We start from the raw sequence: 27,668 nt of genomic DNA, 5'->3' as shown, positions 1-27,668 counted from the left end.
ATTATTCCTGTTCCCAGAAATGAGGCCCAGAGAGACTGACGTCATTCAGCAAAGCACAAAAGGACTCAAACCCAGCCAACTGACTCCAGAGCCTCCCTCATTAGCTCCTTAAATTTGTATATACCGTACGATTTACAAAGCCCTTTAGAAGAGACAGAAATATTATCTGATCTTCTCATCAATGCTTAAAAGTGAGTAAGGAACATCTTTTGTCTCCATTCTATACATAGGGAAACTGAGGCTCAGAGACATTAAATTACTTGTGTAGGAAATTAATAGCACTAGTACCAGCCAAGGCAGGGGCTGAAATCTACAACTTCTCGCTCCTAAAATGCCACGCCGTCTCTCACTTGCTTCAGCAGCCTTGTTGGTGAGGATTAAATTGCACCTACACAATCAGATATGCAGGGGGATAAAAGCCGCCTCTAAGGTTTATTGGATTTGGCAAGAAAGTCCTGATACCTGCAAACAGGATATTATCTCCAGGCTGAAATATGATTTCCTACAGCCTCAATGTCAGCGAGTATCGTGGGAAGAGAACAGGCGGAGGAGAAGCTGACCAAGTGAGCGGGTTCTAATTGCTAGCTCCAAAAATGACCCTTTCTTGGAGCCTGTCGCCTGTCAGAGTGGCCCTGATGCAGCAGCAGCCTGGGAGAGTGACCAGAAAGCGACACAGGGATGCAAAGACAGAGGAGAGAGGACCCCCGTCCGAACCACAACCGGAGCCCTTTATTGTGTCTTTTCTGGTTAACGCCCCTCTTGCCTTCATGTCTCTCGTCCCCACCCCACCCATGCCGTGCCCACGGTGCCAAACGTTGTAATTCAACCCTCTACGTTTCTGTCTCATTTCTCAATTACCCCAAAAACGAATCAATTATTTGGGGTCGTCTGATGGTTCCCAGTAGCCAGGGCATTGCAGCTCTGTCTCATATTACCCACTAACTCATCGTCCTTCCATTACACGCTTCACACCTAACCACATCTGCTTCCGATCCGCAGTGACACCCCCCCCCCCCTTTTTTTTAACTGCAGTCCAATAATGCTGACACGGTTAGGAATCGGAAGTAATGGCTATTGCGGCCAACTCCCTGGGAAGCGGAAGCTCGGGGCAGAGATGGGGAAGCCTAGAACGTGCCTCCCTCCTTAGCAAAATCGTCCCCTCCGGAGGCCCTGCTGGCCAAGGGGCAGCGGCACAGAACCACGCATCCCGGGGCTCCTACCCCTAGGCTCCTGCCGCCGCGGCTGCTGCTATAGAAACACCAGGCGTACACATGGGGCTGAAATTAAACACCCATCCCGGACGGGGACCAGAGCCGGGATCGGCCTGCTGCCTCGGTCGCCATGGCAACATGCCGGGAGGCTGGCGCGAGCGGCGCGCGCGGCGCGGGGATACTCACTCCATCGCGGGGCTCCGGTTGGCCGGGCGCGCTGCTGCGGGGCTCGCCGGCGCTGCTCGCCTCTGCCAGGGCCGGGAGCTCTGGGCGCGCCGCGCGCGAGGTGGAGCCGGGAGCGTCTCCCCTCCCCGTCCGCACCCCCTCCTCCCCTTGAGGGTTGGAAGTGAACGCTCAGGCTCTCTCAGTTCCCAGCCTGCGAATAAAACGGGAAGCAATTGGATAATGTGTTCGCTGGGCGCTAGACAAGCCACTCCACTGAAGTGTTTCGGGGAGGGAGCGCGCTGGCAGCTGCGCGCCGGGCGAGGTGGCCACCAGCGCGCAGTGCCCAGGCGCCCGAGGCGCCAGGTGCGCCGGCGGCTCCCCTGGGACAGGCAGCGCTGCGCTGAGACGCGGGGGACAGGTGGGAGGGGGAGATGGGCGGCTGCGGCGGGTGGCACAGCCCAGAGGGCGCAGGGAAACGATGGAGTCATTGACAAGGTTGCGGCTCTCGCGGCTTGGAAGTTGCAAGAGGAAGAAGCGTCTGGCCTCTGCAAAAAGCAAGTACTGCCCCCAATGGGGTGGGTATGGTTTCGGAAACGCCATTGTGCCAGCCCAGCAGGCATGGGTCTGAGTTTCCCAGGGAAAACTCCAGCTGCGTTACGGCGCGTTAATGCGGTGTGTCATCACTTTGGGGACTCACGCCCTTCTTATCGCTCCATATTCTGCGTATTCCCGCTTGCCAGGAAGATATTGTCCAGACTTACTCTCCCTAGCTCGTTCTTTGAAAACACTAGATATACTGAACATGGTTTCCCAAATTACCACGGCCCCACCCCACAGTTCGAAGCCCCCCTGAAGCGCATATTCCCTCCCCACACCCCCTTTGAGAATCCCCTACTCCTAACGGTACCCAGGGCGGGAACCTCACTCTCATCCCCTACTGCAAAGAAGAGTAGCTGGAACAAGCTTCAGGCTTTCATTGGATCTTACTGCCCAGTCCGTCTGTGGGTAGGTCCGAAGGATGCTGCCCTGGGAATAGCCATCACTGTCCTTGCCCTGCTGGAGCTCACCGGCTAAAGCAGAAAGACAAAGCACAGAGAAAGAAAAAAATAAACATCGTCACAGGAGACAAATATTGCTCTAAAAATTAGATCATAAAATGCCATGATGAGTGTTTTAAAATTCATTTGTGGTGATGATTGCACAAATCTGTGAATGGACTACAAAGCGTTAATTGTACATTCTGGGTGAATTTTATGGTATATGAATTATAGAAAAAAATACTCTGATGGAGAATAAAAGGGAAGTGGACCTCTAAGATCGGGTGTTCAGGAGAGGCCCCCCTGAAGAGACTGGCCTGAGAGGGGAGAGGGCGGGGACGTGCAAGCCACAGGGGAGGGCCCTTCTACCCAGCCTCAGCCATTTGGTGGCTCTAGATGGAAAGAGCTCATCTACACATTCAAGGGATTGGAAGGAGACCAGGGCAACATGTTCTGGGGGATTCACTGCTCCTCCTTTCCCTCTGGAAAGTGAGCCACAAAGCCAAACCCAGCGAAGATTCACAGAGCTGTTTTCTGGATCATTTCCAGGTTTCCATTCACAGAGAATCTAGCGTGAATTTTGAGATCATAAGACTCTCCCTCAACCCATGTCTCTCTCCAGCTACCATCCTATCCTTACTCTTCCCCTTCATAGTCAAGCCCCGTGAAATGGTTGTCCATGCTCACTGTCTCTCCATCCTCACCTATCTACTCCCTGGAGCATAGAGGATTAAGTTCAGCTCTGAGTAATTAAGAGGCTCAACCAGGAAAGAAATTGGTTTTTCTACCTCTTAAAAGTTAGATAAGCAGCCCCAGACTGGCTTAGCAGCTCTCATAAAACTGAGACCCAGGCTCCTCCAAAATGTTGCTGTGTCATTTGTGGTCTCCTTTCCTATGGTCATTTTATGGTCCAGATTAGCTGCTCCAGCTCCAGCCATCATGTCTGCATTCCAACCAACACAAAGCTGGAAGGAGCAAAGAAGAAAAGGCAAAAGAAGTGCACCAGCTGCCTCTTATGGAAGGATCCCAGAAGCCACTGCCTCAGGACACTTTCACTTACATCTCTTTGGCCAGAATTCAGTCACATGGCCATACTCAGTTTTCAGGGAGACTGGGCAAAGCCATCTTCACTCTGAATAGTCATGAGCCTAACCAAAAATTCAGGACTCCATTCCCATGAAAGAAGGGAAAATGGGGGTTGGGGGACAGCCAGCAGTCTTTATCATGTTCCTCAATCCTTAGCATTCTAGCTTCTGCCTCCCCATGGCCACTGCCATTGCTCACCACAGAGTCACCAGTGCAAGTGCAATAGGCATGTCTCAGTCCTCTTCTTGCATGACTTGTGAGCAGCATTGACATTTTGACCACTCCTTTTTATATTTGTTATTTTACTTTAAGTCAGGTGTATTGAGGCATGATTTACATACACTAGAAGCCGTCCTTTTCAGGTGTACAGGTCTGTGAGTTTGGACATTATACAGTCGCATAACCACCACCATGGTCAAGAAATGGGACATCATCATCACCCCAAACATATCCTTTGAGTCCCTTGATGTCATCCCCTCCTCCCACCTCCAGCCCCTGGCAACCACTCACCTGATATCTGTCCCCATGGTTTTGCTTTCCAGAATGTCATAGAAATGGAATCCAGTGGTATGTTGCCTTTTGTGTTTGGCTTCTTTCACTTAACAAATGCTTTTGAGAATCATCCATGTCATTGTATGTATAGGTTTGTCCTTTTTATTGCTGAGTAGTATTCCATTTTACAGATGTACCACAATTTATCCTGACAAATAGAAACGGCAAGCAATAGGATATACTGGAGTATATGAGGAAGCCATTTGGGGTAAACCTAATTTGGCCTGACCTTATCTTTCCAAAAGGGCCTGACCGCCGCCATTGAGCATGCATTGTATATCTGCTTTAGACATTCCCTATGGCAAGAACAAAGGCCCTTGAGATAAAGGTGCAACTTCCCTCCCCCTCCCAACATTGGCATTTCCTTAAGGATTAAGCATCTTTCCTTAGGCTAGGAACTGATTGCTGTGCTCACCTGTGACCACCCAGCTTGAGACAACAGATTTGCTTCCTGCTGTGCCCTCTGAGATAGCAGACCCACTACCTGCTGTGTCCATCAAGCACTGTGCCGACAGGGTAATCTTGTGACTATTGTGGGAGGGACATTTAAATCATATGTAAAGCATCCTCTTTGGGGGTATATAACCACTCTGTATACCTCACTTCTTTGGTGCCTTTTCTTTCTTTGGGAAGAAAGGCCCCGGGCCATGGTCCTCACATTTTAGCTCAGAATAAACTCACCCAAATTTTCATTTATAGATTGGTTATGGATTATTTTCGTCGACAATCCATTCACCAGTTGATGGATATTTACATGGTTTCCAGTTTGTGGCAATTACTAATAAAACTGCTATAAACGTTCATGTACAGGATATATGTGTGTGAATATATGTTTTCATTTCTTTTGGTTAAATATTTAGGGTCACTCCTTCCATTTTTGAAACACTGTCTTATATGACGCCACACTGCCACAACTCTAGTTACCCCTTCTCTGCTACTTGTCTCTTAAATGTTAGTGTTCTGCAGGGTCCTGTCTAAAATCTGTTTGCTTCTCACTGTACATACTCTCCCTGAGCAATTTCCTCTACTTTATTTAGATGTAAATGGCTTTATTTAGCCACTTTCATGGTGCTCACTTCCAAAACTAAATCTCCAGCGCACATCACTCTCCTAAACTTCAAAACTGAGTACTCAAAGGGCATTGCAACATCTTCACAAACACCTCAAACCCAATATGTCCAAAATTCACTCATCGTTTCCCCTGTAAATCTCCTCCTAAGACCTGCCTGCATATCCTAACAACAGAGAGGGCAGGATCCACACAGAAACCTGGGCATCTGCTTGGATTCCTCACCATTCTGACCTCCCAAAGCCGGTCAATCAACAAGATTTATCCAGACTACCTTCTGAATAGCCAAAGAACCCATTCACCTCTCCCCATCCCCACTGCTGTTGATAAAACAGCATCCTTCCTGGTCTCCTTGCCTCCAGTCACGTCTTGTTCCAACTCATTCAACTGTACAGCCACAGCAATCTTCCAAAGACACGAATCTAATCATATCATCCCCTTGCCTAAAACCTTCCAGTGGGCATCTCTTAACTTTAAGATAAAGGTTAAGTTGAATTGTAGGTACATCCTGAGTTTTTTGAAGTTAGTAGATTATTACAATTTTCAAATGCAATAGAGAAACAAGAATTAATCCATTTTATAGGGCTGGGCTTTAACTTATTAAGAGTCATAAATACATCATCTGCTATATTTAACCATAGGAAAAAATAACAGGCTTTAGAGCCAAACAGATTTTGGCTAAAATTCAAGCTTGGTTATTCACTAGCTTTGTAACTTAAGACCTATTACTTAACATTAGTCCCAGGTTTGTTTTCTTTTAAAATGAGAACAATAATACTTATCTTTAAAGGTTAGTTTGAAAATTAGATACAACATATAAATTCCTAGCACAGTGCCTGGTATTTAGTAGATACTCAATAAACAGTAGTTATAAAAAGCTGTTATTATTATTATTCTCATCATCATCACTATCATCATTATCACATCGTAACTTTCCTCTGAAATCTCAAACGTTTTAACAGCTGTATCTATATTTATCTTCATAACATCCCTTTGAAGAAGTAAAACCAATACATAGACAGATACTTAGAAGATCAATTTGTTTATTCGTTGATTAAATGAGAATGTTACACTAGATGGCATATTTATTTGCTCATTAAAAACTATATAGATCTATAGCATAGCTACAAAGGAGCAGAGTATGGCTATGCGGATGCGTTGGTACACATTCTCCAATAGTTTATTCATTTAAGCTGAGCACACTGGGTACTGTTAGCACACCAAATACACATTAACACTTCTCTAAGCTGGAAGTCAATAACTTAATAACTCTACCTACCTGGAATTTAGTCTAGAATGAGGAAATAAACAAAACAATAATGTAATAAAGTCCATGCTATAAGCAATTACTCTTAACCTTCTTAAGATTGTAACCTTGATGAAAACTATAGACCCTTCTTCCACGAAAAATACACAGATGGCACAAACCCACATTTTCTTAAAATATCAGGTTGTTCGTGGACCCCTGAAGCCCATACATTGTCCACGGGCCTCAGGCTACGTTCTACTTGTCTGCAGTTTGCAACTTGCTTGCGTATACATTGTTTTATATTCATCCTGCAATTATCCTACGGGACAGGATGGTATTAGTATTATCACCACTTTGTAGATGAAGAAACTGAAGCTTTGAGTAGTTGAATAACTTAGGTCATATGTTAGTAAGAGTTGACTTCATCAACAGAACCAAAATCTTCAACCTCCTGGTCTAAAAGAGGAATGACCGGCTCTCAGAGATTACCTAACAGGATTGTTACAAGGGTATAATGCACAGACTGTAGAACAGGAATTCTTAAACTGACCATCATGGTGGGCTTCAAGGATCTGCCTGAGGTTACAGGCAGAACTATGGGTTGGGGTGTGTGGGAGGGGCGGAGAATGGGGGTCCAGAGCTTTCACTGGGATCTCAGTGCCCCCTCATTCAACACCAACAGACAAAACTCTCGATGTGACTCCTTTAGATGTAACACTTAGTCTATTTGGTTAAATGGTTTTCTGGTTTACTAGAAATAGAAACACAATTAGAAGGGGTTGGAGAGAAGCAGGAAATTAGATCAGGCAGAATGGCGAAAAGTGTGAAAATGGGCACAGAAACACAAAACAAAACAACGAAAACATCAGTTTGGGATCATTCGCTGTAGGAACAAGCAATCCCGCACGTGACAGTGGCTCCTGAGAACATCGCAGGAAGATCATGTTCAGCCTTTATGTTTAAGACGAAATAGGCTTTCCAATCTTTCCATTTATATGAGGTTGCACACGTTGTCTTGGCTAGAATTCAGTTACTTAGAGAGTGTGTTCAGTGCACATGTTTGCTCTCATTTCTTGTTGATGTTGGATCAATGGAAATATTACTGTCACTTTAAGTTTAACTGGGGAAGAAGGAAATAAAGGCAAGCACAACCACTGTGTCAAGCTCAAGGCACCATTCCAATATATTAACAAACCCGAAGCAAACCATTAGATTGATCTTTAAAATATAAAAACAGTCTTCTAATTTACTTGACATTACTGGATCTCAGCTGTACTCCTAGAGGGATTACGTCCAGTGGCGCTTTATGTACTTTTTATATTTTATAACATGTACCATTTTACCTTTTTACTTCCATGTAAACAATGCTACTGTTAGAGATATGAAGGAAAGAAACGTATCTCTAACAGAAATTGGATATTTGCTCATCTAGAGCCGTGTGTGTGTTTGTGGGGGTGGTATGTAACTGAATAATTTACTGTTTCATTGCTCTGCAGGCGTCCCGCTTGGTTTCTAGAGCTGGAGTTAATATCATGGAGTCACTGTTAGCCCTGCACATGCCACTCTTCTTCCACTATCAATAAGTTCTCTCTGAAAATAAGTCTCAAATAGCTGCTTGTGATTCTGCTGATGCTGGGTAAAATTCACCCAGAGGTCGTGACAGGAAAGATGTTGGCAAAATGCAAAGAATTCTTTTCTTTGGTTAAAATGAGCAAAGGTCATCTCTCTTCTTCATAGTCTTTCTATTGGCTTCTCTATATATTTATGAGTGTGCTCAGACAAGACACTAATAGCACTGACTTCTGACTCATGGATGATTCTTGGAATCACAATCTATTGACGATGAGAGGGATCCTGGAGGTTACCTAGTCAAACAGTCAACACAAACTTCTACAGTTGACCTGGGATCATCCTCCTTGTTGAAACACATTTATTGTTTTTCTTTTAGCTCAAAAAGCTGAAAAGGCCTGTTTGTTTTTTGTTTTTAGAATCCTCTCACCCACCCACAAAATGACGTATGTGTTCAAAACAGCCCATGATTATGTATGTACAGATGTAGCAAGAACGTTTATTTCACCGCTGCCAAGTCTGACCTACGATGGGAGATGAACAATGACCTCTCAGAGATAACCCAGTGACACGATGGACTCATCACGGGGAATTCGCCAAGGAAAAGCTGCCCCTTAGCACACGTTGGAGAGAAACCAGTTCAGTGTCACCCAGAGTAACCGCACATTGGTTAAGCTGAGAGCCAGAAGACCTTGGTGATGTTTAACTGATATAAGGCTACTAATACTTAACTTAGTCTAATCCTATCATGCCTGCTATGCTGAATGGAGCCGGAGAAGCTATTTGGTCACTTGGTGGTATCTTTACCACCAAGCCTTATGTATATCATCATTTATCTCCTGATACAAATGTTAAATGTCAATATGAGAAGTAACACTATCTGAGATGGACCTCAAGATTCTTTTGGAACCTGTTTTCAGGAGGTTCATTGGACAGTTGAAAACCATTTCTCTCTTCTGAGAGGTGGAAACTTGGATTTATTCTTGGGCTAGAATGTTCTTCTGCTCTAAGAAAAAATGTGAGTCGAACATTTTACTTATGGAAATGCAATCAGATACCCATTAGAATGCAACCCTATGCGGGCAGGGATTTCTTTTTCTATTTTGTTCACTCATGCGTCCCTTAGAACAGTGACAGGCACCTAGTAGGCTCTTAATAAATATTTGTTGAATAAAATAATGAAAAATTCCTCTTGTGCAAGACCCCAAGAAGCTGTACTTTCTTGGATGTATCTTTTATCAGATCCAAGTCTTTACAATTGATGGTTCCCACAGAAATGTTTCTTTCTCTAAGTATGCATTGACTGTCCCACGCCTGTATAGTGTTGTTTGTTCATGTGTATGTGTTGTTATCTAAGGATCAGGAACATGACCCAAACCATGCACACAAATACACACACACACAAGTAGGCAGGAAAGTGTGCAGATCTGTCTTTTATTCCTTTGATGCTGGAGAAAATTTTCAAAAGTAACTAGACAATGCTGCCAATGTGATCACAAAGGTGAGCTGAGTAGGGAAATAGGACTAGGAAAAGCTTGCTGGAGGAGTTGATGCCCAAGATATGTCTTTAAGAATAAATAACACCTAGCCAGAAGTGTGTGTGTGTGTGTGTCCAAGTAGGTGGGAAAAAAGTAAAGAAAATTTTTCAGAAAGAGAGACCAGCAAAATTAAAGACAAAGAAACCAGAAACATCAGGCGACATCTACATATTTATGGCATTTGCTGGAATGAGAGACAAAGAGAAAGCCCACAGTATCACTCAACTCCAGACGTACCATTTACATACAACCCAGTATAATCGTGCCCCCTGGAGTTGTGCAATGCAGTGGTCCTGAAGGCAGTGGTTAAAGACGAGGCTGGAGAAGGTCACCAGAGGCCTTGACTGTAGAAGCTTAACTGAGGGACCGGATGATGTTGGCAAACACAGCACCCCTCCTTACCTCCTAATCACAAACAGAGCATGGTGACTGGGGACCTTCATGGTCTTTCTTATTTATAATTCTATTTCCTTAAAAATTTTGAGATAGATACAGAGCAAATAAGATCACCTTTCATGATTGACAGAGATGATTTCAACTGTAATCATAATTTATATTCTATCAATCACATTTTCTCCCCTCTGGGATATTGAGGTAGTGTAACATGATGTGGAGGAAGGTGTTGCTGGAGGTTGAGCATCATGATTTCTCCCACTCGGTCTTATGCTATCGCTTCCATGTCCTGCTGACAAGGTGCTGGCATTCCGTGACAGTGTGGATGATGGATTTTAGGGTGGACAAGACTAGAGGCTGGAAAGCTAGTTAGAAGGCTGTTGCCCCAGTTCAGACAAGAGACAATAAGTTTTTCAATTAGGGCAGTCGGAGTTGGCATGTAAAAGAAAGAGAGTCAAAAAATATGACAGGACTCAGAATGTGTGGGCAAGAGAAAGGCATCAAGCCTGATTCTCATGACTCGAACGACTCAGTGAAAGCTGATGAGACCCACTGAGCCAGAGCATTCAAGAGGAGCCCACAGGTGCCACCAGAGGATTCTGACCTCAACAAATGAGAAGCTTATCATCATTTCCCTCTGGACTGGAACCACCTTGTATTTTGCTCTGTGACCTATGAAAGATATCGAGCTGCTCACAGGAGAGCCATCCAGAGAGGTCAGGAGAGGAGAAGTAATATTGGAGGAACCAGATGAACCTAATTTTCTACAGTACACTATTCTGGAGAGCTGTGAAAACATAGTACAGAGGGCTCGAGGGAAAACAAGTGATGCAACTGATTATTCAGAAGTTGTATTTTTGGGTTATGTGTTAATCTAGAGATCTAGGTAAATTACTTCCAATAAGAAATCATTAGATTTTCAGGGAGAAAGCTTTCCATCATTAAAAAGATCAGTAAATAAGGCTAGGTATTCATCTAGCTACCAATTGCTACTTCTTCCCGTTAAATCTCTATTCTCAGATAAAATTTATAAATATCTGCCTTTGAACCAAGTGAACTATACAAACCTTTCCCTCCCATTACCGTTGTCAGTTACTCACATTCGTTGACACTCCCAGAATTCCCTTCTAGGCCAGATATCAACATCATATGACTGACTTAAATGCGCCCATGAATGCCTTATGCAAATCCTTTCTTCACAGTTTCGTGACCTCTTCCACCCAACAACTTTACCTCTATTCCACCCAAGCCAACTACGCCCATCAGATTTCACGTTGAAATGCCAAATACAAACATGACCTATTTTTAAAGAAAAGAGTAATAGTCTTGTTTTACTTTCTCAGATTCCTAGATCCATGTTCTTCCCTATCTGCTTTTTTTTCCCTCTGTTCCTACAAAGTTATTGCAACATGACAACAGCAGAGGGTACTCCTGGGCTGAGGTCCAAGTCTTGAGAAAGAGATGGCACAGTGGCATCTCCACGCTCTTCTTGCTTCTCTCTCACAGCCATGCTCAATGACAAGCACGGGACACAGGTTTGGGGAGCAGAAGCTGAGAAAATGTACAAGGCAAGGGTAGACTCTCTCCTCGCTTCTCAGACCTTGGTCCTGGGACTCTCAACTGTTTAGGGAAAATGGAAGTGCACCCTGGCCTCCTTCCAATGAGTGCGAGGGAATATTTGCATCCCCATCTCCAATGTTTGCCCAGTGAGGCTGACACAGATGCAGATCCGGGCAGTGAAACTGAGTCAGTGAGAAGGCCCACGTCAGGATCAAGTTAAGGTCGTGTGGCCTGCAAGGAGTGAATGTCCAGTTAACATTTTGAAAGAGGATAATTTTGTTTGTGGAGCTCTCCTCACTCCTTTTCTGTCCTTTATGCCATTTTCTCAGAACTTATTCCCACCTGGATAAGATGTTAACCAAGGATAGTTTTAGGTGAGTTTTTCAAACTCAGCATACAGAGACCCGGCACGAATTTTAAACGAGTGAAGTAGGCTGGGAAGAGGGACAATAGGGAATGGTGGGGACAGTGACCAACTAAGAGTCTATACACCATCTAAAGGTAGCAAACTCCACTCAGCCCCAGCCAACTACCACCATGTAGGAATATAGGTCTGGTATGTCCAGATCTTCTGACTTTTCTCAAGGAAAACAAGAAAAATCTTTATTTCTGGGTAAAACCTCCTCCAAGAAAACGGTGAGTGATTACTAAAAATTTTTAAACAAACTTGTGGATCGGAAGCCCATATTTGGCCCTTTACAACCTCTGGCTTAAGGGATCACCTGTGAGGGGTTTGAATTTCACAGACCACATGGATGTTTCATAGCTTTCCTGCAGTCACACAATTTACTGCATGGCTGTTTAGTGATGGATTTGGGGCCAGGGGCTCCGGACTTCTTTAAAAGATGTTGCTTGTTAGGAAGGGAGAGAGGTCAGAGCATACACAAGTTTTCTTAGGGGAGTTATAGGTTTCAGGACAAGTCAGAACAAGCCACTTAATGACCCTGTAAGCAGACAAGTGACAGGAGGGGAGTAGGGGTACTTCTCATAGAACTCTGTCCCTGCAGCTTCTCCTCCTTGAGATGACTGGCTCAAAGCCCACTCCGTTGACTGTAAGTGTGATGTACAAGATGGTAGCCAGACGCCCATATGTCCGAACTGGCAGACCCTCTGCCTGGGGTGGCAATTCTGCCTCCCCAGCTGTCTGTGAGGTCTCCCAAATCTACACCCCAATTCCCCGGGTCCCCTGCCTTGCCTTGTGGTTCTATTTAGTGTTACAGGTAACTTTTCCACTGGACACTCTCTTTAACTTGAGCTGAAGTCCTCCTCACCAGCATCTTAAGCAACTTACAAAAATGAACTTGAGCTAAGTGTGTTTGTCTCCAACAATACAAATAACTTCTTCCCTTTTAATTTTCCATATTCATAAGCATCATTTCCATAGCACTCCAAAATCAAAACATTGAAAAGGGAGAAGTTAAAACAAAAACAGTAGGCAGGGAAGAGGATGACTCTGAAAAGTGAAATTGATCTCAAGCACCCCAGGACCTCTTCCGGCCTCACAAGGTCCCTCTGGAGATTGCTATTTCCATGAAGGGCATTTAAGGACCAAAAGTATTTTATAGCTCCCTTCTTCATCAAATGAATCTCTGATATTCAGATTGCAGACACTGTGACTGGTCTTGGGAAAAATATTTGTGTACTGGGTAGTCTTTCAAATAATATTGATTTTAAAATGAACATTAAACTTCCTGCATAAAGGATCAGATTGACCAGATCAAATATAACATTGTACAAATCAAAGGAGTCTTCCATCCAAATAAAATGCTAAGAACCAATGCTTTTTAGAATAGGTCTGAGCTTTGACTTCCTGCACTACAAGGCAAAAATGTTCTAGAATATCTTTCTCTTCTGTGCCATGTGCATTTCAATTTCCTTTTGAAAGTGAAAGAGGCCTTTGCCCCAGTGGGCACTGTGGGAGCCAGATCAGGAATCAAAGCAGGAGGAGACTGCCAAGTGTAAGCAGGGGTGAGGGGAGGACACAAGTCTCAGAGACAATCTGAGGCCAGAAGAGCAAACTTGAGGAGGGCCAACGTGAAAACACCAAGAAACCCAAGGAAAATGTGTAATCTCCCCACTGGCAAGATGGGACTATGGAGAAGCAGAGTTTGTTAGATGAAAAGTCAAATAAGACTCTTAGGTCCTCCTGTAATCGTTTCACAGGGGAAAGCGCAGGAGGCGTTATCAAGCGGGGATTGTGTTGGTATTACTAGAGCTAAGTATGAAGAGTAGGCTTTTCTGAAAATTTGGACAGTTTTGGTATTAACATACCCATAGCCCCTTCTACCTTGACAGAACCGTGGAGCCCAAATGGACAATGGGTACTTGTTGGTAGATCAGTCTTTTGGGGCATTTTCTTTACTTTAGGCTTTAATCTTAGTGACTGAGATTTTCTTCAGTTATTGAAGTGCCTCCAACACGTCATTACCTTTTTCTCTTTTATTTTTACTCCATGTCAAAATCACAACCAACCCTGAAAATATATCCATTGTTAGAAGACATATGAATTCTTGAATCCCTAGTAAGGAGGCTATCTGAATAGAGTGAGCCATAGGTAACAAAATATATACAATAAAGTATTGTAAAGTTACTGTATATCAGAATAAGCTTGATTATATTTAATATATAAGGCATTATCAAACCATATCATATTAGGATTACCATCAAGTTTGAATATTAGCCAAGTCAAATGAAGATGGTGGCACACATGGGAGATTGGCCACCTACGGGAAGAATGAACAAATAAGTAAATACATATGGATAATGGGAGCCAGGTTTCTCAGTGTCAGAGAAGGGAGGAATAAATATAGAAAGAGAGAAACCCAGAATGAAATCTGCGGTGTTGGATTAGAATTAGAGGTATTGGTGTTAACTCACGGTTTTCGATAGCTAGATAGATAGAGAAATAAACACAGATACAAATGTATGCATGTGTAACGTGTATATGTAATATACACCCACACAAACACGTACTCTCTCTAGCTCTGTCTACAAAGGGAGGGCTTGGGAGCAGTGACAGCCCAATAAAAATGAGGTAAGAACACCCAGTCCCAAGATCTGGGTTTCTAGATATCATTCTCCACTAAACGGAACCAGGCTCCTTGAAGAAATGACTCATTCCAGAAACGGGACTGGAAAAGTACAAGATGAGCCTGAAATGACTTATGCCGGAAAGCAAAGAAGTACTTGAAGAATGATGGAACACATCAAAAGGACACAGGAACCAACCTGAACTGATTTAGTCTCAAGGGCCAGATTAGGGGCAAGGAAACAATGTTAGAAACAGATTACAACCCGCTGAATAAAGTAGAAATCCATGAGTCCATAGTGATGGAAGGAAAGGAGGGAGGGAGGGGCAGAGGGAGGGATGAACGGAGGGAAAGCAAGAAAGCCGCTTAGTTGGATGATTAATGGGCTATTGAGAAGAGAACTGTGTAATGGAGAAGGCTGGAAGACAACACCTTAACCAAGTGATCAGAGTAAACATTATCAGTAATGCAACAAATTGACACCCCGTACTACCGGATGCGATGCCGTGAGAAAAACAAGCATCCCTTCTGTGATATTCCTGCAAAGACGCATAATCTGTGTTAGTCTTAAGGAAACATTGGACAAATTCAAACTGAGGGCCACTCTGCAAAATAACTGACCTACAATCTTCAAAGGTGTCAAGGTCATGAACGTCGTGGAAAGAGTGGGGAACTGTTCCAGGCTGACGGAGACAAAGAGACGTGACAACTAAATGAACTCGTGATTCTGAACTGGGTCCTTTTCCTCTAAAGGATATTATTAGAAAGCTTGAATGTGGCCTGAGGATTGTATAGTAATAACATATCAAGGTTTATTTCCCAGTTTCAACGGTTATATTGCAGTTTTATGAAAGAATGGCTTTGTAAGAAATATTGTGCACATTAGACAGAGCGATAGGACATCAGGTTGGCAAATTACTCTCAAATGGCTCAGAAAATAAAAGGTCTTTGTAGTATTTCCAACTTTTCTTTGTTTATGATCATTTCATATGTGTAATATATGACTATATATAAAATACATAAAGCTTCCCATCTTAATAAACTGTAACAATTCCCTTGATAAACAGATAAAACACATCCATTATCTTGTATATATATATTTATTTTCCAAAGTGTTATACCAGTATAATCTCAGTATTTTTTATTCATTGCTATCTTTTCTCTTTCTCCAAAACAGAAAACCTGAAGCAGAAAGCAAGAACTATATAGCTATTTTTGTCCATAAGTAACATTATATATCTCCTTCTATAAAGAAATTACCTTTTATAACAATTATTGAACACATAATTTTGTAATTTTGTAATCTTAAAGTGATGTTAGTTAATCTAACCAGCTAAACCAATAGAATTTAAGAAATTAAAATTATTTAAGCTTTTCATGAAAAACAATATCCAAGACTGGATGAAGAGAAGAGATAAAATTGTTTTTAAACAAATTTATTAAATCAGTCTAATTTTCAGAGTCGTTTTGATTATGAATATTAAAAGAACTATTTCCTATACCTTTATATTATCATAGATTAAAACCTCCAACATTTTGAAAAACAAATTCTTCCATTTCATTTTCTAATCTAGTTACCAAAGCTGTTAATGAAACTCACAGTTAAACCTTTTTTCCTGAGTTACAGCGTTACTACTCAGCCATAAGAAATGATGAAATCCAGCCATTTGTGACAGCATGGTTGGACCTTAATGGTATTATGCTAAGTGAAATAAGTCAGAGGGAGAAAGTCAAATACCATATGATCTCACTCATAAGTAGAAGACAAAAACAATGACAAACACAGAGAAACAGAGACTGGATTGGTAACCACCAGAGGGGAAGGGGGGAGAGGGGAGAGAGAAAGGGTTGATTAGGCACATGTGTGTGGGGATGGATTGTAACTAGTCTTTGGGTGGTGAACACAATATAACCCACACAGAAACAAAATATATAACGACGTATAGTTGAAATTTACGTAATGTTATAAACCAATGTTACCACAATAAAAATTTTAAAAATAATAATAAACTCTTTCATATTTAGAAACTGGGAATTTTTATTAACTGTTATATAAGTTAAAGGAGCTAATTGTGATAAGCAGCAGAATTTAAGGTAGAATTATAGGTACCAGTATTTATTAAGGATGTTGATCAGTTCAAGAATAAAAAAGTGTAATTAATCCTCATTTGTTCCTTTTGAGAAACATCAGTCTTCATAAATCTGTGCAATTTTGTGGTTTTTCCTCTAAATTTATCAAAATAATCTTCCTCTTTTTTTCTAGGGTCCATGCATTTTTTTTCTTTTTTCTTTTTTTACAATAGTGATACTCTCCTTTCTTTAGCCTTGTTTTGTAAATCCTGAAGAGAGTAATTTTGGCATTATTCAATTGTTAAGAAAAATGAAAGCTGACATTGAATACTAGGGACTTAACTTTCTTTTAATTTTGCTTTCTTTTAATTTTGGTGCAAGAATTTTAACTTTACAGATATTGGTATGATTGGGTCCCAAAAAAATGCACATGAAAAATTACCAGAGAAGGGAAGATGCTCTGAGCCTGAGAGTCAGAGAAAGCCAAATTGACACAAACCAAAATAAACAGAGAGAACCTATTAGTGGTAAGAAAAATACCAAAAACTTTTCAACGCTTCATTCTCAAGTGCCAGGAAATTGCCAGAATCCTCAGGCAAACAATCAAACAACCAAAAAAGGTCACAGAAACCAGACTACAAATTCCCTATCAGCTGCCACTTGATAGAAATCACTTAATGGTCGGGCCATAAAATTAAAACCCAGATTCCACCACTGCTGCCACCAGCGTAGATTCAACCAACCCTGTTCAACCAGAGCAAGAACCAGAAGCAGAAACAGATGCCGTAAAGAATCAGATTTAGGGGGCCAGCCTGGTGGTGTAGTGAGTAAGTTCCACGTGCTCCACTTTGGCAGCCCAGGTTCACCGTTTGGATCTTGGGTGGGGACCTACACATCGCTCATCAAGCCACGCTGTGGTGGCCTCCCACGTACAAAATAGAGGAAGATTGCCACAGATGTTCACAGATGTTAGTTCAGTGCCAATCTTCCTCACCAAAAAGAAAAAAAAGTAAATTAAAAGAAGCCAAAGTAATCCAGATTTCAAATGAAATTGCAAAAATAATGCATCTCCACCATTACAGGAGAGTCTTGATTGGGCTTGCTTTCCCAATTCAAGACTGCCTCACCAACCAATACCTCACCTTGTTCAACTTACCATCCTGTTGTCTTTCCTCTCTGAGGTGTGGCTTTGCTAAATATTGTATGGTGACCAACTAGTCCTGGTTTTCCAGGGACTTTCTGGTTTTAGCACTGAACATCCTGCATCCTGAGAAACTCCTCGGTCCCAGGCATCATGGGACAGTTGGTCACCCTGGTACTTTTCCCCTGGATGGTCAGAATTAAGTCCACATGCAAGGGTAACAAGATCTAAGAATGCTACACCTTGAAGAGGTTTCTGGAAGCATCTTGCATTTTCTACCAAGGTCTTTCAGTAATTTTTTTTTTATTGCAGTAAAATATACGTAACATATAATTTACCATTTAAACCATTTTTAAGTGTACAGGTCTGTGGCATTAAGTAAACTCACATTGTTGGGCATCTGTCCATCTTTAGCACTTTTTTCATCTTCCCCAAGTGAAGCTCCATACCCATTAAACAGTAACTCCCCATTTTCTCCTCCCCCCAGCCCTTGGCAACCACAATTCTCCTTTCTGTCTCCATGAATTTGACTACTCTAAGGACCTCACACAAATAGGATTATATAATATTTGTCCTTTTGTGGTTTCAGTAATTACTTAAATTAGAAACTGAATTATACTAGTTTTCAATTATGATAGCTAAAATAACCAGCTGTTGAGTGCGCACTGCTAGCAGGATGAAATCAATATGCAACTTTTTCTTTTTGGCCTTCTACTCACCTTCAAAGATTCATTCAGTGAATGAATGAATGAATTAATGAAGGAATGGTTCCCCTATTCCCGCCTCAAAACTTGGGCAGGCCCCAGGACTTAGCTGGTTGCTCTTCAGGAATAAACAGTTGGTCACTTTCAGTAATAAGCAAAAATTTCAATTCCAAAATCAGAGCACATTTGACGGTTTTTTAGAAATCCTGTCCTCTCATCACTCATTTTGGGGGCGCTTTGTGTTTCTATGTTGGTCCTTCCTGGGCCTCTTGGTAACAGTGATGCCCCTGGTAGCATGCACACATCGAGGAGGGAAGAAAGTAAATGATCGGTCTTCTCAAATCCTTAGCAAATTTGATCTAAAAAGACACTGAGCGAAGGCATTCAGCAGGAAGCCGGTTGAAGTACACCTACCTTCATAGCTACCCTCTTCCTTTAACCTTAACATACCCGGGACCTGGAAACCGAAGGCTGGAATTTCCTTGCACTTATTACACACTGTAATATTCTTTTTTATTTTATTTTATTTTTTGAGAAAGATCAGCCCTGAGCTAACATTCACTGCCAATTATCCACTTTTTGCTGAGGAAGACTGGCCCTGAGCTAACATCTGTGCCCACCTTCCTCTATTTTATATGTGGGATGCCTGCCACAGCATGGCTTGCCAAGCAGTGCCATGTCCGCACCCGGAATCTGAACAGGCAAACCCAGGGCGCCAAAGCAGAGTGAGCAAACTTAACTGCTATACCACCAGGCCAGCCCCTGTTTTATTTTTTGATACAAAAAATACAGGTCCACTGTTAACAAATAGAATACTACAAATATATAAAAAATAAAAGTTGGGGCCTGCCTGGTGGCGCAGCGGTTAAGTGCGCACTTCGGTGGCCCGGGGTTCCCCGGTTCGGATCCCGGGCACGGACATGGCACCGCTTGGCATGCCATGCTGTGGTAGGCGTCCCACGTATAAAGAAGAGGACGATGGGCACAGATGTTAGCTCAGGGCCAGTCTTCCTCAGCAAAAAGAGGAGGATTGGCAGCAGATGTTAGCTCAGGGCTATACTTCCTCAAAAAAAAAAAAAAGTAAAAGTTAATAATTTCCCACACCAATCTCATTGTCAGTTCCCCAAAGAGGGAAAAAACCCAGAACTAACAGGATCAGTCAATCTCCCACCTCTTTTTCTCATAAAAATATTATATCACAATATTTCACAAAAATCATTAAAAATTTTGCATCATAAAATATATGGCAAGATTTCTGATAAGACAACAAATATACATACATACATACAGATGGATGTTATACTATATTATATTGTCTTGTATCTCACTCCTTTTTTCTTTAACGGATCGTGGACTTCTCCCTCTGAGTCTTTGTAATTCCAAAACTTTGTTTTCTGCAAGGGAGAACAATGCAGTGGATGCTCAGATTGTGATTTAGAGACACAGATATAGAGGACACATTGTCTGGTTGTCCAAAGCTGGCATTATTTGTCTGGCTGTGAAAGGCTGCCGACTTTCATTCATAAAGCATAGGTGACTATGTTCTTGAATGAAAGAAATGAAGGAAATGAGTGAATGCTCCCTAGATAGAGGAGATGAATGATCCAATTAAGTAGCCAGTTGGTTTAATTTCAGCTTTCAGGCTTTGCTCTTCTAATAAGCATTGCAATTATTCCATCTCTGGTCAAAAATAATAAGTAGGTCGTACTGTGTTTGTGATTATATATCTGAAATCAATGAAGGAAAAACGAAAAGTAAATTCGTTCTTTGGAGGTTTTTTCTTATGGTTTACATGTGATCTGTGTATTTTGCTAACATCCCACTGTTTCTACATGGTGTTTTGTAGGCCTTTAGCATCAAAATTGTGAGGAATGCTAAGTGCAAATGCAGATTCCTAGGCCACGTTGGGACCTCCACCCCCAACCCCCTCAAAATACCTGGGAATGGAAACAGATAATTTGCATTAAGAAAAAAAACCTTTCCCCAGGTGATTCTAATGTACACTAACCTGTTTGAGAACTACCTCTAGGCCTTTCCCACAGGCTCAGAGATCAACCATCTTATCTTTTTCTTTTTTTTTCTCTCTCTCCAAAGCCCCCCTGTACATGGTCGTATATTCTTCATTGTGGGTCCTTCTAGTTGTGGCATGTGGGACGCTGCCTCAGCGTGGCTTGAGGAGCAGTGCCATGTCCGTGCCCAGGATTGGAACCAACGAAACACTGGTCTGCCTGCAGCAAAGCGCGTGAACTTAACCACTCGGCCATGGGGCCAGCCCCCAGCCAGCTTATCTTTTAAAGGACTTTAATCATCTTCTCTAGCCTTCAGATTCCTAACATCACCCCCATCTCCTCCCCTTTCCCACCCACTACACCCAAGTAGGTTATGAAAGCAGGAACTTAAATACTCTTGGGTCCGACCCAGTGCAGGCAGGCCCTGGACAGCACCAGGGTTCCCAAAAGAACATGTAGAAGGGGCTGCTGATTTGATTGGGCCTAAGAATTGTCCTTGACTCTGTGTTCAGACACTGGAAATATCAGTTCTGAGTCAGTTAGGACCCAAGGAGGGGCTAAAGCTAAAATACTTTCTAACTCCAGGAGAGGCCAGAAAAGCAGATGCTAAGAAGAAATGCCATGAAGGGTGAGGAGAGCAAGGACCAAAAAGGGCAGCAACTTTGCCTTTTACATCTTGTCACTCTCAGTCCCAGTAGCCAATGACTGTTCTTGAAGGAATAAAGGTCACGTGTGAACGAGTGATTGAATGAATTAGTTTCATAATTTTTGGTGACCAAAAGCAACAACAACAATTTTCTAGCCCTAAGATTATTGCCCACTTGAAAAAAAGACATATAAGTGCTTTATATTTGTCATCAAAAATAACAAATATAATATAAATTGCAGAGTAATGAATATAAGTTGCAGAATGTCATCTGCAATCTTTAGTAATGTCTACCATGAAAATTGGTTGGAACAGATTCAATAGGTTTTAGAATTCTATAGGGTAAAGGGTCCAGCATGGTGGCACAGTGGTTAAGTGCCCACATTCCGCTTGGGCAGCCCAGGGTTTGCCAGTTCCGATCCCGGGTGCAGACCTATGCACCACTTGTCAAGCCATGCTGTGGCAGGTGTCCCAGATATAATGTAGAGGAAGATGGGCACGGATGTTAGCTCAGGGCCAGTCGTCCTCAGCAAAAAGAGGAAGATTGGTGGCAGATGCTAGCCCAGGTCTAATCTTCCTCAAAAAAAAAAAAAAAAATTCCACGGAGTAAAGCATGGAATTCCCTGGAAATGGTCTGTCATGAGGACACCACTAGGAAACAGCTCTGGAGCTGTGTGGGTGTCTGAATCAGGGCCTCATAAACATAAAAAAGAAAGTGCGAAACTGAGAAAAGTCAAGGTCAGAAAGCAGCCCTGGATGACACAATACTGCCCACCAGCTGAGCTCTAGGCCACTCTGCCAAACCTCAAGGAATCTGATCTCTTTCCAGGTTCTAATTAGACAGACATTTCCTCCATTAGATTGTGATGAAAGAAAAGAGATTCTCTGGAGAGAATGGAAAATAACATTTTATGGGAAAGATGATAAAATTAGCTGAAATATAGACAGAAATTGACCAATGGGACATCATAGTTTCTTCAAGGATGTAATTTGCTCACTTAACCTACCCACAAATATTTTTGAAACTTTAGAAGAGGATATTACTGTGATTCCCTCAACCGGGACCCCTGTCCTGTGGTGGGTTGATTCTAAGACAGCTCCAGTGATCTCTACCTCCTGGTATTCACACCCTTGTGTCAGCCCCTTAAGTGTGGGATGGTGAGTAGAATACAGCAGAGGTGATAAATGTCATCTATATGATTATGTCATAATCTCTGTCTTGCTAACAGACTCTCCTTATTGCTTCCTCAGCTTTCTACTTTGATGAAAAAAGTGGCCATGTTGGAGAGGTCCACATGGCAAAGAATTGAGGGTAGCCTCCAGCCAACAGCTATGAGGGATATGAGGCACTCAATCAAGCAGTCCTCCAGGAAATGAACTCTGGCAACAACCTGAATGAGCTGAGAAGTGGATCCTTTCCCAGTTGAGCTTTCAGATGAGACCACAGCCCCAACTGGTAACTTGATGGCAGCCTTGTGAAGAATCCTCAAACAGGGGAATCAGCTAAGCTGTGCCAAGACTCTCGACCCACAGAAACTGTGAGTTAATAAATGTGTATCATTTTAAGCCATGAAATTTGTGGTGATTTGTTACACAACAATAGATAACTAATGCAATCATGATCCAAGCTGAGATATTGAGGAGAGAATGTCTGGTTTTCACAGTTCTGAACAATTGCTCTTACTGTCCTTTCCCCTGCTGGAGTTTATGAAATAAGACACATTCTTCCAAGCTGTCTGTAACCAGAACACGTATCACAACCTCTGCAGCCACAGAGGGGCTCTGAAAGGTGCCAGTGAAGGAGTCAATAAGCCCGCGAAAAGATACCAATTTGTTAAAATAGCAACGGGTATTGGCTTCTGTTCTAAAGAGCCCTTTAAATCTCAGGGAAGAGCATGATAAATTGAGTGCCACATCTGCATTTTCAGTCAAAGGCTTCACTTGTAAGTAATTCCATGTGCTGCTACCATCAGCTGTATGCAAGGAGGCTGCCATATGAAGTAAGCCTTCCCTTGCTTGAAGCCAGCGTTTATTTTTTCTTTAAGATGAGATTCACGTCAACACACACACACACACACACACACACATATATATACACACAAATACACACCAGGCTGTTTTTGTGGGAGGATGAATTCACTGAACTTACTTTCCAATTGCGTCAGCTTCTTTTTTAATGTAGTGATGAATGGATCTAATTAGATGGAAACTACATTTGTGGTTGGCACATCAAAAGTGTTGCTTCTTCCCACAGATTTCATAATGTGCAGTGACTAACGGCTTTGCTTTTCTTTGCTGTCACTCCAGTTATACCTAAAGGCAGTTCTCTGACCAGAAGCCTGTAGATGATTCTCAATGTGACACTGGTATAAAGGAGAAGAGAAATCCCCTAAGACACTTGTCAAGGGACAACAGGGTTCTTTATTCTCTTTTTACTCCTCAGACCTCCCTAGACTCAGCTGACCAGTGGAGTATAACACCTGGGTCACCCAGGGCTTCTCTTTGTCAAATTTGTACACCCCCATTGCAAAGTTCAGGAGTCCACAGGCCATCCTCACCTTTGTTACCAACTGCAAGTTGGCATTCATAGATCCCTAAAATTACAACTCTAAACAATGGGGAGCTGTTGAAAATTTTTGAGCAAGGACTTACCGTGACTGAAACTGTGTTTTAAAAGGATTGAACTCGAACAGGATTGGCTTTGTGGGCATGCAAATTATGCAGTTACATAGGACTCCAAGCAGAGAGAGGCCCCACATTTGGTTTAATGCATCTCTGTTATTGTGTTGAAAGTTTCAGTAATTTTAAAGAAGGGGCCCTGCATTTCCATCTTGCATGGGGACCTTCAAATTATGTGGCTAGTCCTGAACTCAAGAGATAGTGGTTATGAATGATTAAAATGAAGGGAAGATATTTGCAAATCATGTATCTGATAAGGGATTAATATCCAAAATATATAAAGAACTATGCAACTCAACAACAACAACAAAAAAATTAAAAACTGGGCAAAAGACCTAAACAGACATTTTTCCAAAGGAGATATATAGATGGCCAAGAGGCACATGAAAAGATGTTCAACACCACTAATCATTAGAGAAATGCAAATCAAAACTACAATGAGATATCACCTCACACCCATCATAATGGTTTTAGTTAACAAGACAAAAAATAACAAGTGTTGGAGAGGATGTAGACAAAAGAGAACACTCATACATTGCTGATGGGAATGTAAACTGTGCAGACACCATGGAAAGCAGTACAGAGATTCCTCAAAAAATTAGGAAAAGAACTACCATAAGATCAAGCTATCTGGGTATTTATCCAAAGAACACAAAAACACTAAGTCAAAAGGATATTTGCACCCCTATGTTCATCGCAGAGTTATTCACAATAGCCAAGACTTGGAAACAACCTAAGTGCACATCAGTGGATGAATGGATAAAGAAAATGTGGTATATACACACAATGAAATACTACTCAGCCATGAGAACAATGGAATCTTGCCATTGTGACAACACGAATGGACATTGAAGGTATTATGCTAAGCAAAATAAGTCAGACAGAGAAAGACAAAGACCATATGATCTCATGCACATGTGGAACATAAACACACACATAGATAATGACAACAGATTAGTGATTACCAGAGGAGAAGTGGGTGGGAGGAGGGAGAAAAGGATGAGGGGGCACATGTGTATGGTAACAGATAAAAACTAGACTATTGGTGGTTGACACAATGCAGTCTATACAGAAACTGAAATATAATAATGTACACCTGAAGCTTACACAATGTTATAAGCCAATTTGACCTCAATAAAATAATTTTTTAAATATAAAATAAATAAAATGAGGAAGAGTTGGGAGGCATGGAGACCAGATAAGAAACTGTAATAGTAGTTCAAGTGAGAGCTAAGGAGGACATGAGGTCGGGTAGCCTTCCTAAACTTAGTAGGTACTAGAAGTATTTAGGGATACTAAAGAAAGCCATAGGTCACAGATGCAAGGATATCCTTTGAAACCATCAGCTCCAAACTACCCAGAATGATTCTTCATTCAATACTTAAGTCAGGAGGAAGACGAAAGTCTATGGGAAGCCATTGAAAACTTCTAAGCGAAGATATTACATAAGAAAACCATTCAACAAATAGTCAAGGAACACCTCTATCTGCCAGACATGGTAGTAGAATTAGAAATCTACTGGTAGCCAAAGATTGACTGTTCCTGTGGTAAATGGCTGCCGTAGTTAGGAGAATTTTGAAAACAGATATTATTTGGTTATGGTCACCACACAATTTGATCACCTTGTAAAGTGGCAAACTAAAAGAGAATGCGACGGTTTGTGGGGGAAAATGGGAGAGCAGCCCCCTGCTCTGAAGAATGCTTTGAGGACACATCAGTAAGACATAGGGTCTTAGGTGAGGGGTCATAGGTGAGGAATCGGCTGCAAAATGAGTTTAAACCCCATGGCAAGCAACGTGCCCTTTCAAAATGCAGTGCTAGCTTCTGGGATTTTAAAATCAGATCAACAAATCTCTAAGAATATAGTAAACTTTGTATTATGGATCAGCAGCAATTTTTTTTTTTTTTCATTTTCAGCAGGAGCAGTTGACTACAAAGGACCAGCTGGGACCTGGCTGGAAATACAGAGAATGATTTGAGATCATTCCGGTCTATAAGGGCTGTTAGCTGGGACTGGAATGAAGCAAAAGAATGCAACTCTTGCCCAGGCAATTGCACTGTGGCCTTTCCCTATGTCACAAAGTACAACTACAAATTTTCAAAGACCAAATGCTCACCGATACATTCTAACTGGCTTTTTCCTTGCTTTATTCTGCTTACCCCAAGTCAGAGTTCAGGGCCAGCAGCTTACATAACCTGGGCAAATCTAATGGAAACCATTAGGTTGTCATTGGGAGTGAGCTGGCTAAGTAAGCTCTTGTACTTGTGTCACCCTCCCACAAGGGCAGGGCCTATTTTTCTCACCACAAATACAGAAGATTGTCAGAGAAGGCAATGAGTGATGCAAAAGCAAAGACGTGGCTGCTCTCTGAGATTTTTCTTCTCTTCCTCAGAAAATAAAGTGAACAGACATGACTCTCTGTGCTGTTCACTTGCCTTGTTCCTTCCTGTCCCCTTCCCTAATGGGAAGAAAGTCTTTGAGCATAGTCATGCATCAAAATTAAGCCTTTCAGGGTAATAGATATTAGCAAGAGAGAGGTAGATCTGTCTAGTAGGTGCCTCATTCTGAAGAATGCAAGGATGCAGTGTTCTTTTCCCAAGATGCAGCAACCTCAGACAAAAGGGGCACAGAGTGCCCTTGGCTTGGTCATAGAGGGTAGCTCCGGATGGAACCCAAACCTTGGGAGACGGAGTGGGAGGTTAGGGAGAAGGTAGAGGAACACAGAAGGAGGAAATGGGGGAAACGTGGGAAGGACTCTCTGGGCTCCAACTCAAGGTGTAGTGTTTGTATATGACATCTTTTCTTAACCCCCTGGGATGATAGTAATTGATTCTGAGGGACACTCTGGCATCCTGGCACAGAGCTGGTCTTGCATGCCCTTCTAGCTCTGCAGGGCATCATGACCCCCAAGGATACATATTTCGTAATATAACATCTTCCCATCTCATCAAGATGACAGCATAGGTGGATTCTGAACTCACTTCCTCCCACAAACACAACAAGGTTACAACTATTCTTGGAAAAATTACCCTGGAGAGGTAACTGGAAACTGGATTTAAAAAAAAAAAAAAAAAAGGGACAATCCTGACTGAGGCGGAAGAGGCAGAAATTCCTTCTGGAGAGAAAAAAGCCACCTTTGTGAGCAGCAGTGCTTCACTGGGCCTCCAGCTGGGTGGGAGCCACCCTAAGGTATGCAGTCTTCCCTGGAGAAGTGGGGACCTGTGCAGGGGCACGTTACTGCTATAAGCAGCCTTCAGACTCAGCACAACTGGTATCCAAAAGGTATCGACATAAGCGGAATAAAACCAGCTCTTAAAGGGCCCATGCACAAATTCACCTATCTCTGAGAGCAACCTAAAATCACCAAAAAGAAAGGTACACAGTCCTTTGGGGAAAGAGACTCACCTGCTGGGCTCTGGGTGCATCTCAGTGAGAGGTGAGACCCCTCCAGAGACTGAGACATTGGTGGTGGCCATTGTTGTGACCTAGTACAGGCATGCTGACACAGACGCTGGCAGACACCATTGGAGTTCTTCCACTGGTCTGTAAGCCCAGGGGTCATCCACTAGAGCACAGGTTTAATGTAGTTGAGCTAGGGCAGGCAGGCTGCCCTAGGCACTGGCCCCACCCAAAAGCAAGCCCTTGGGCAACTTTTCAGGCTGCATAGACTGGGTGTCTGGATTCTCTACAGGCAGGCAGGCAAGTGTGTTCACCTCTGTGAGGCATGGCCTGTGTGAGGACCAGGTGAACTGTGAGGGGCATTGGTGGAGAGGTGGGGGGTCTCTGCAGTGGGGTGACTGGGTACAGTCCAGGGGATCAGGAAGTGTGCATGGACCAGGACAGTGTTGATGGTGTGTCTGCACCTGTGGGATGTGGCACATATCAGTGGCAGAAGACCTGTGCTTCACAAACAGCCATAAAGGGATCAGCCTCACCTTCCAAAGCCTGAAACAATTGCAG

General features: G+C 42.6%; 1 protein-coding gene and 1 long non-coding RNA gene across 10 annotated transcripts in view; one reads left to right on the top strand and one right to left on the bottom strand.

Moving 5' to 3' along the window:
* The window catches only part of PALM2AKAP2 (PALM2 and AKAP2 fusion), a 467,689-nt gene extending 465,928 nt beyond the window's left edge, over window positions 1-1,761 (bottom strand). For 4 of the 9 annotated variants that reach the window (XM_070251293.1, XM_070251285.1, XM_070251286.1 and 1 more), the window contains exon 1: window positions 1,398-1,547. In XM_070251293.1, coding sequence (XP_070107394.1) covers window positions 1,398-1,402 — 5 coding nt within the window. In that variant the 5' untranslated portion in view covers window positions 1,403-1,547. Of the gene's footprint in view, window positions 1-1,397 lie in introns of all 9 variants that reach the window. The other 5 variants (XM_070251292.1, XM_070251300.1, XM_070251297.1 and 2 more) reach the window with 5 other exon arrangements.
* LOC138920779 (uncharacterized) lies at window positions 1,654-26,765 on the top strand. Its single transcript, XR_011432565.1, has 3 exons — window positions 1,654-1,930; window positions 22,280-22,566; window positions 25,625-26,765. It is a non-coding gene; the product is annotated as an uncharacterized lncRNA (long non-coding RNA).
* The last annotated feature ends 903 nt before the right edge of the window (window positions 26,766-27,668 follow it).

The sequence above is a fragment of the Equus caballus genome, chromosome 25 (assembly GCF_041296265.1).
Source record: "Equus caballus isolate H_3958 breed thoroughbred chromosome 25, TB-T2T, whole genome shotgun sequence".
In the NCBI taxonomy this organism is placed as follows: Eukaryota; Metazoa; Chordata; class Mammalia; order Perissodactyla; family Equidae; genus Equus; species Equus caballus.
Note: the sequence above shows the minus strand (reverse complement) of the source record. Positions and strands in the feature narration are given on the sequence as shown.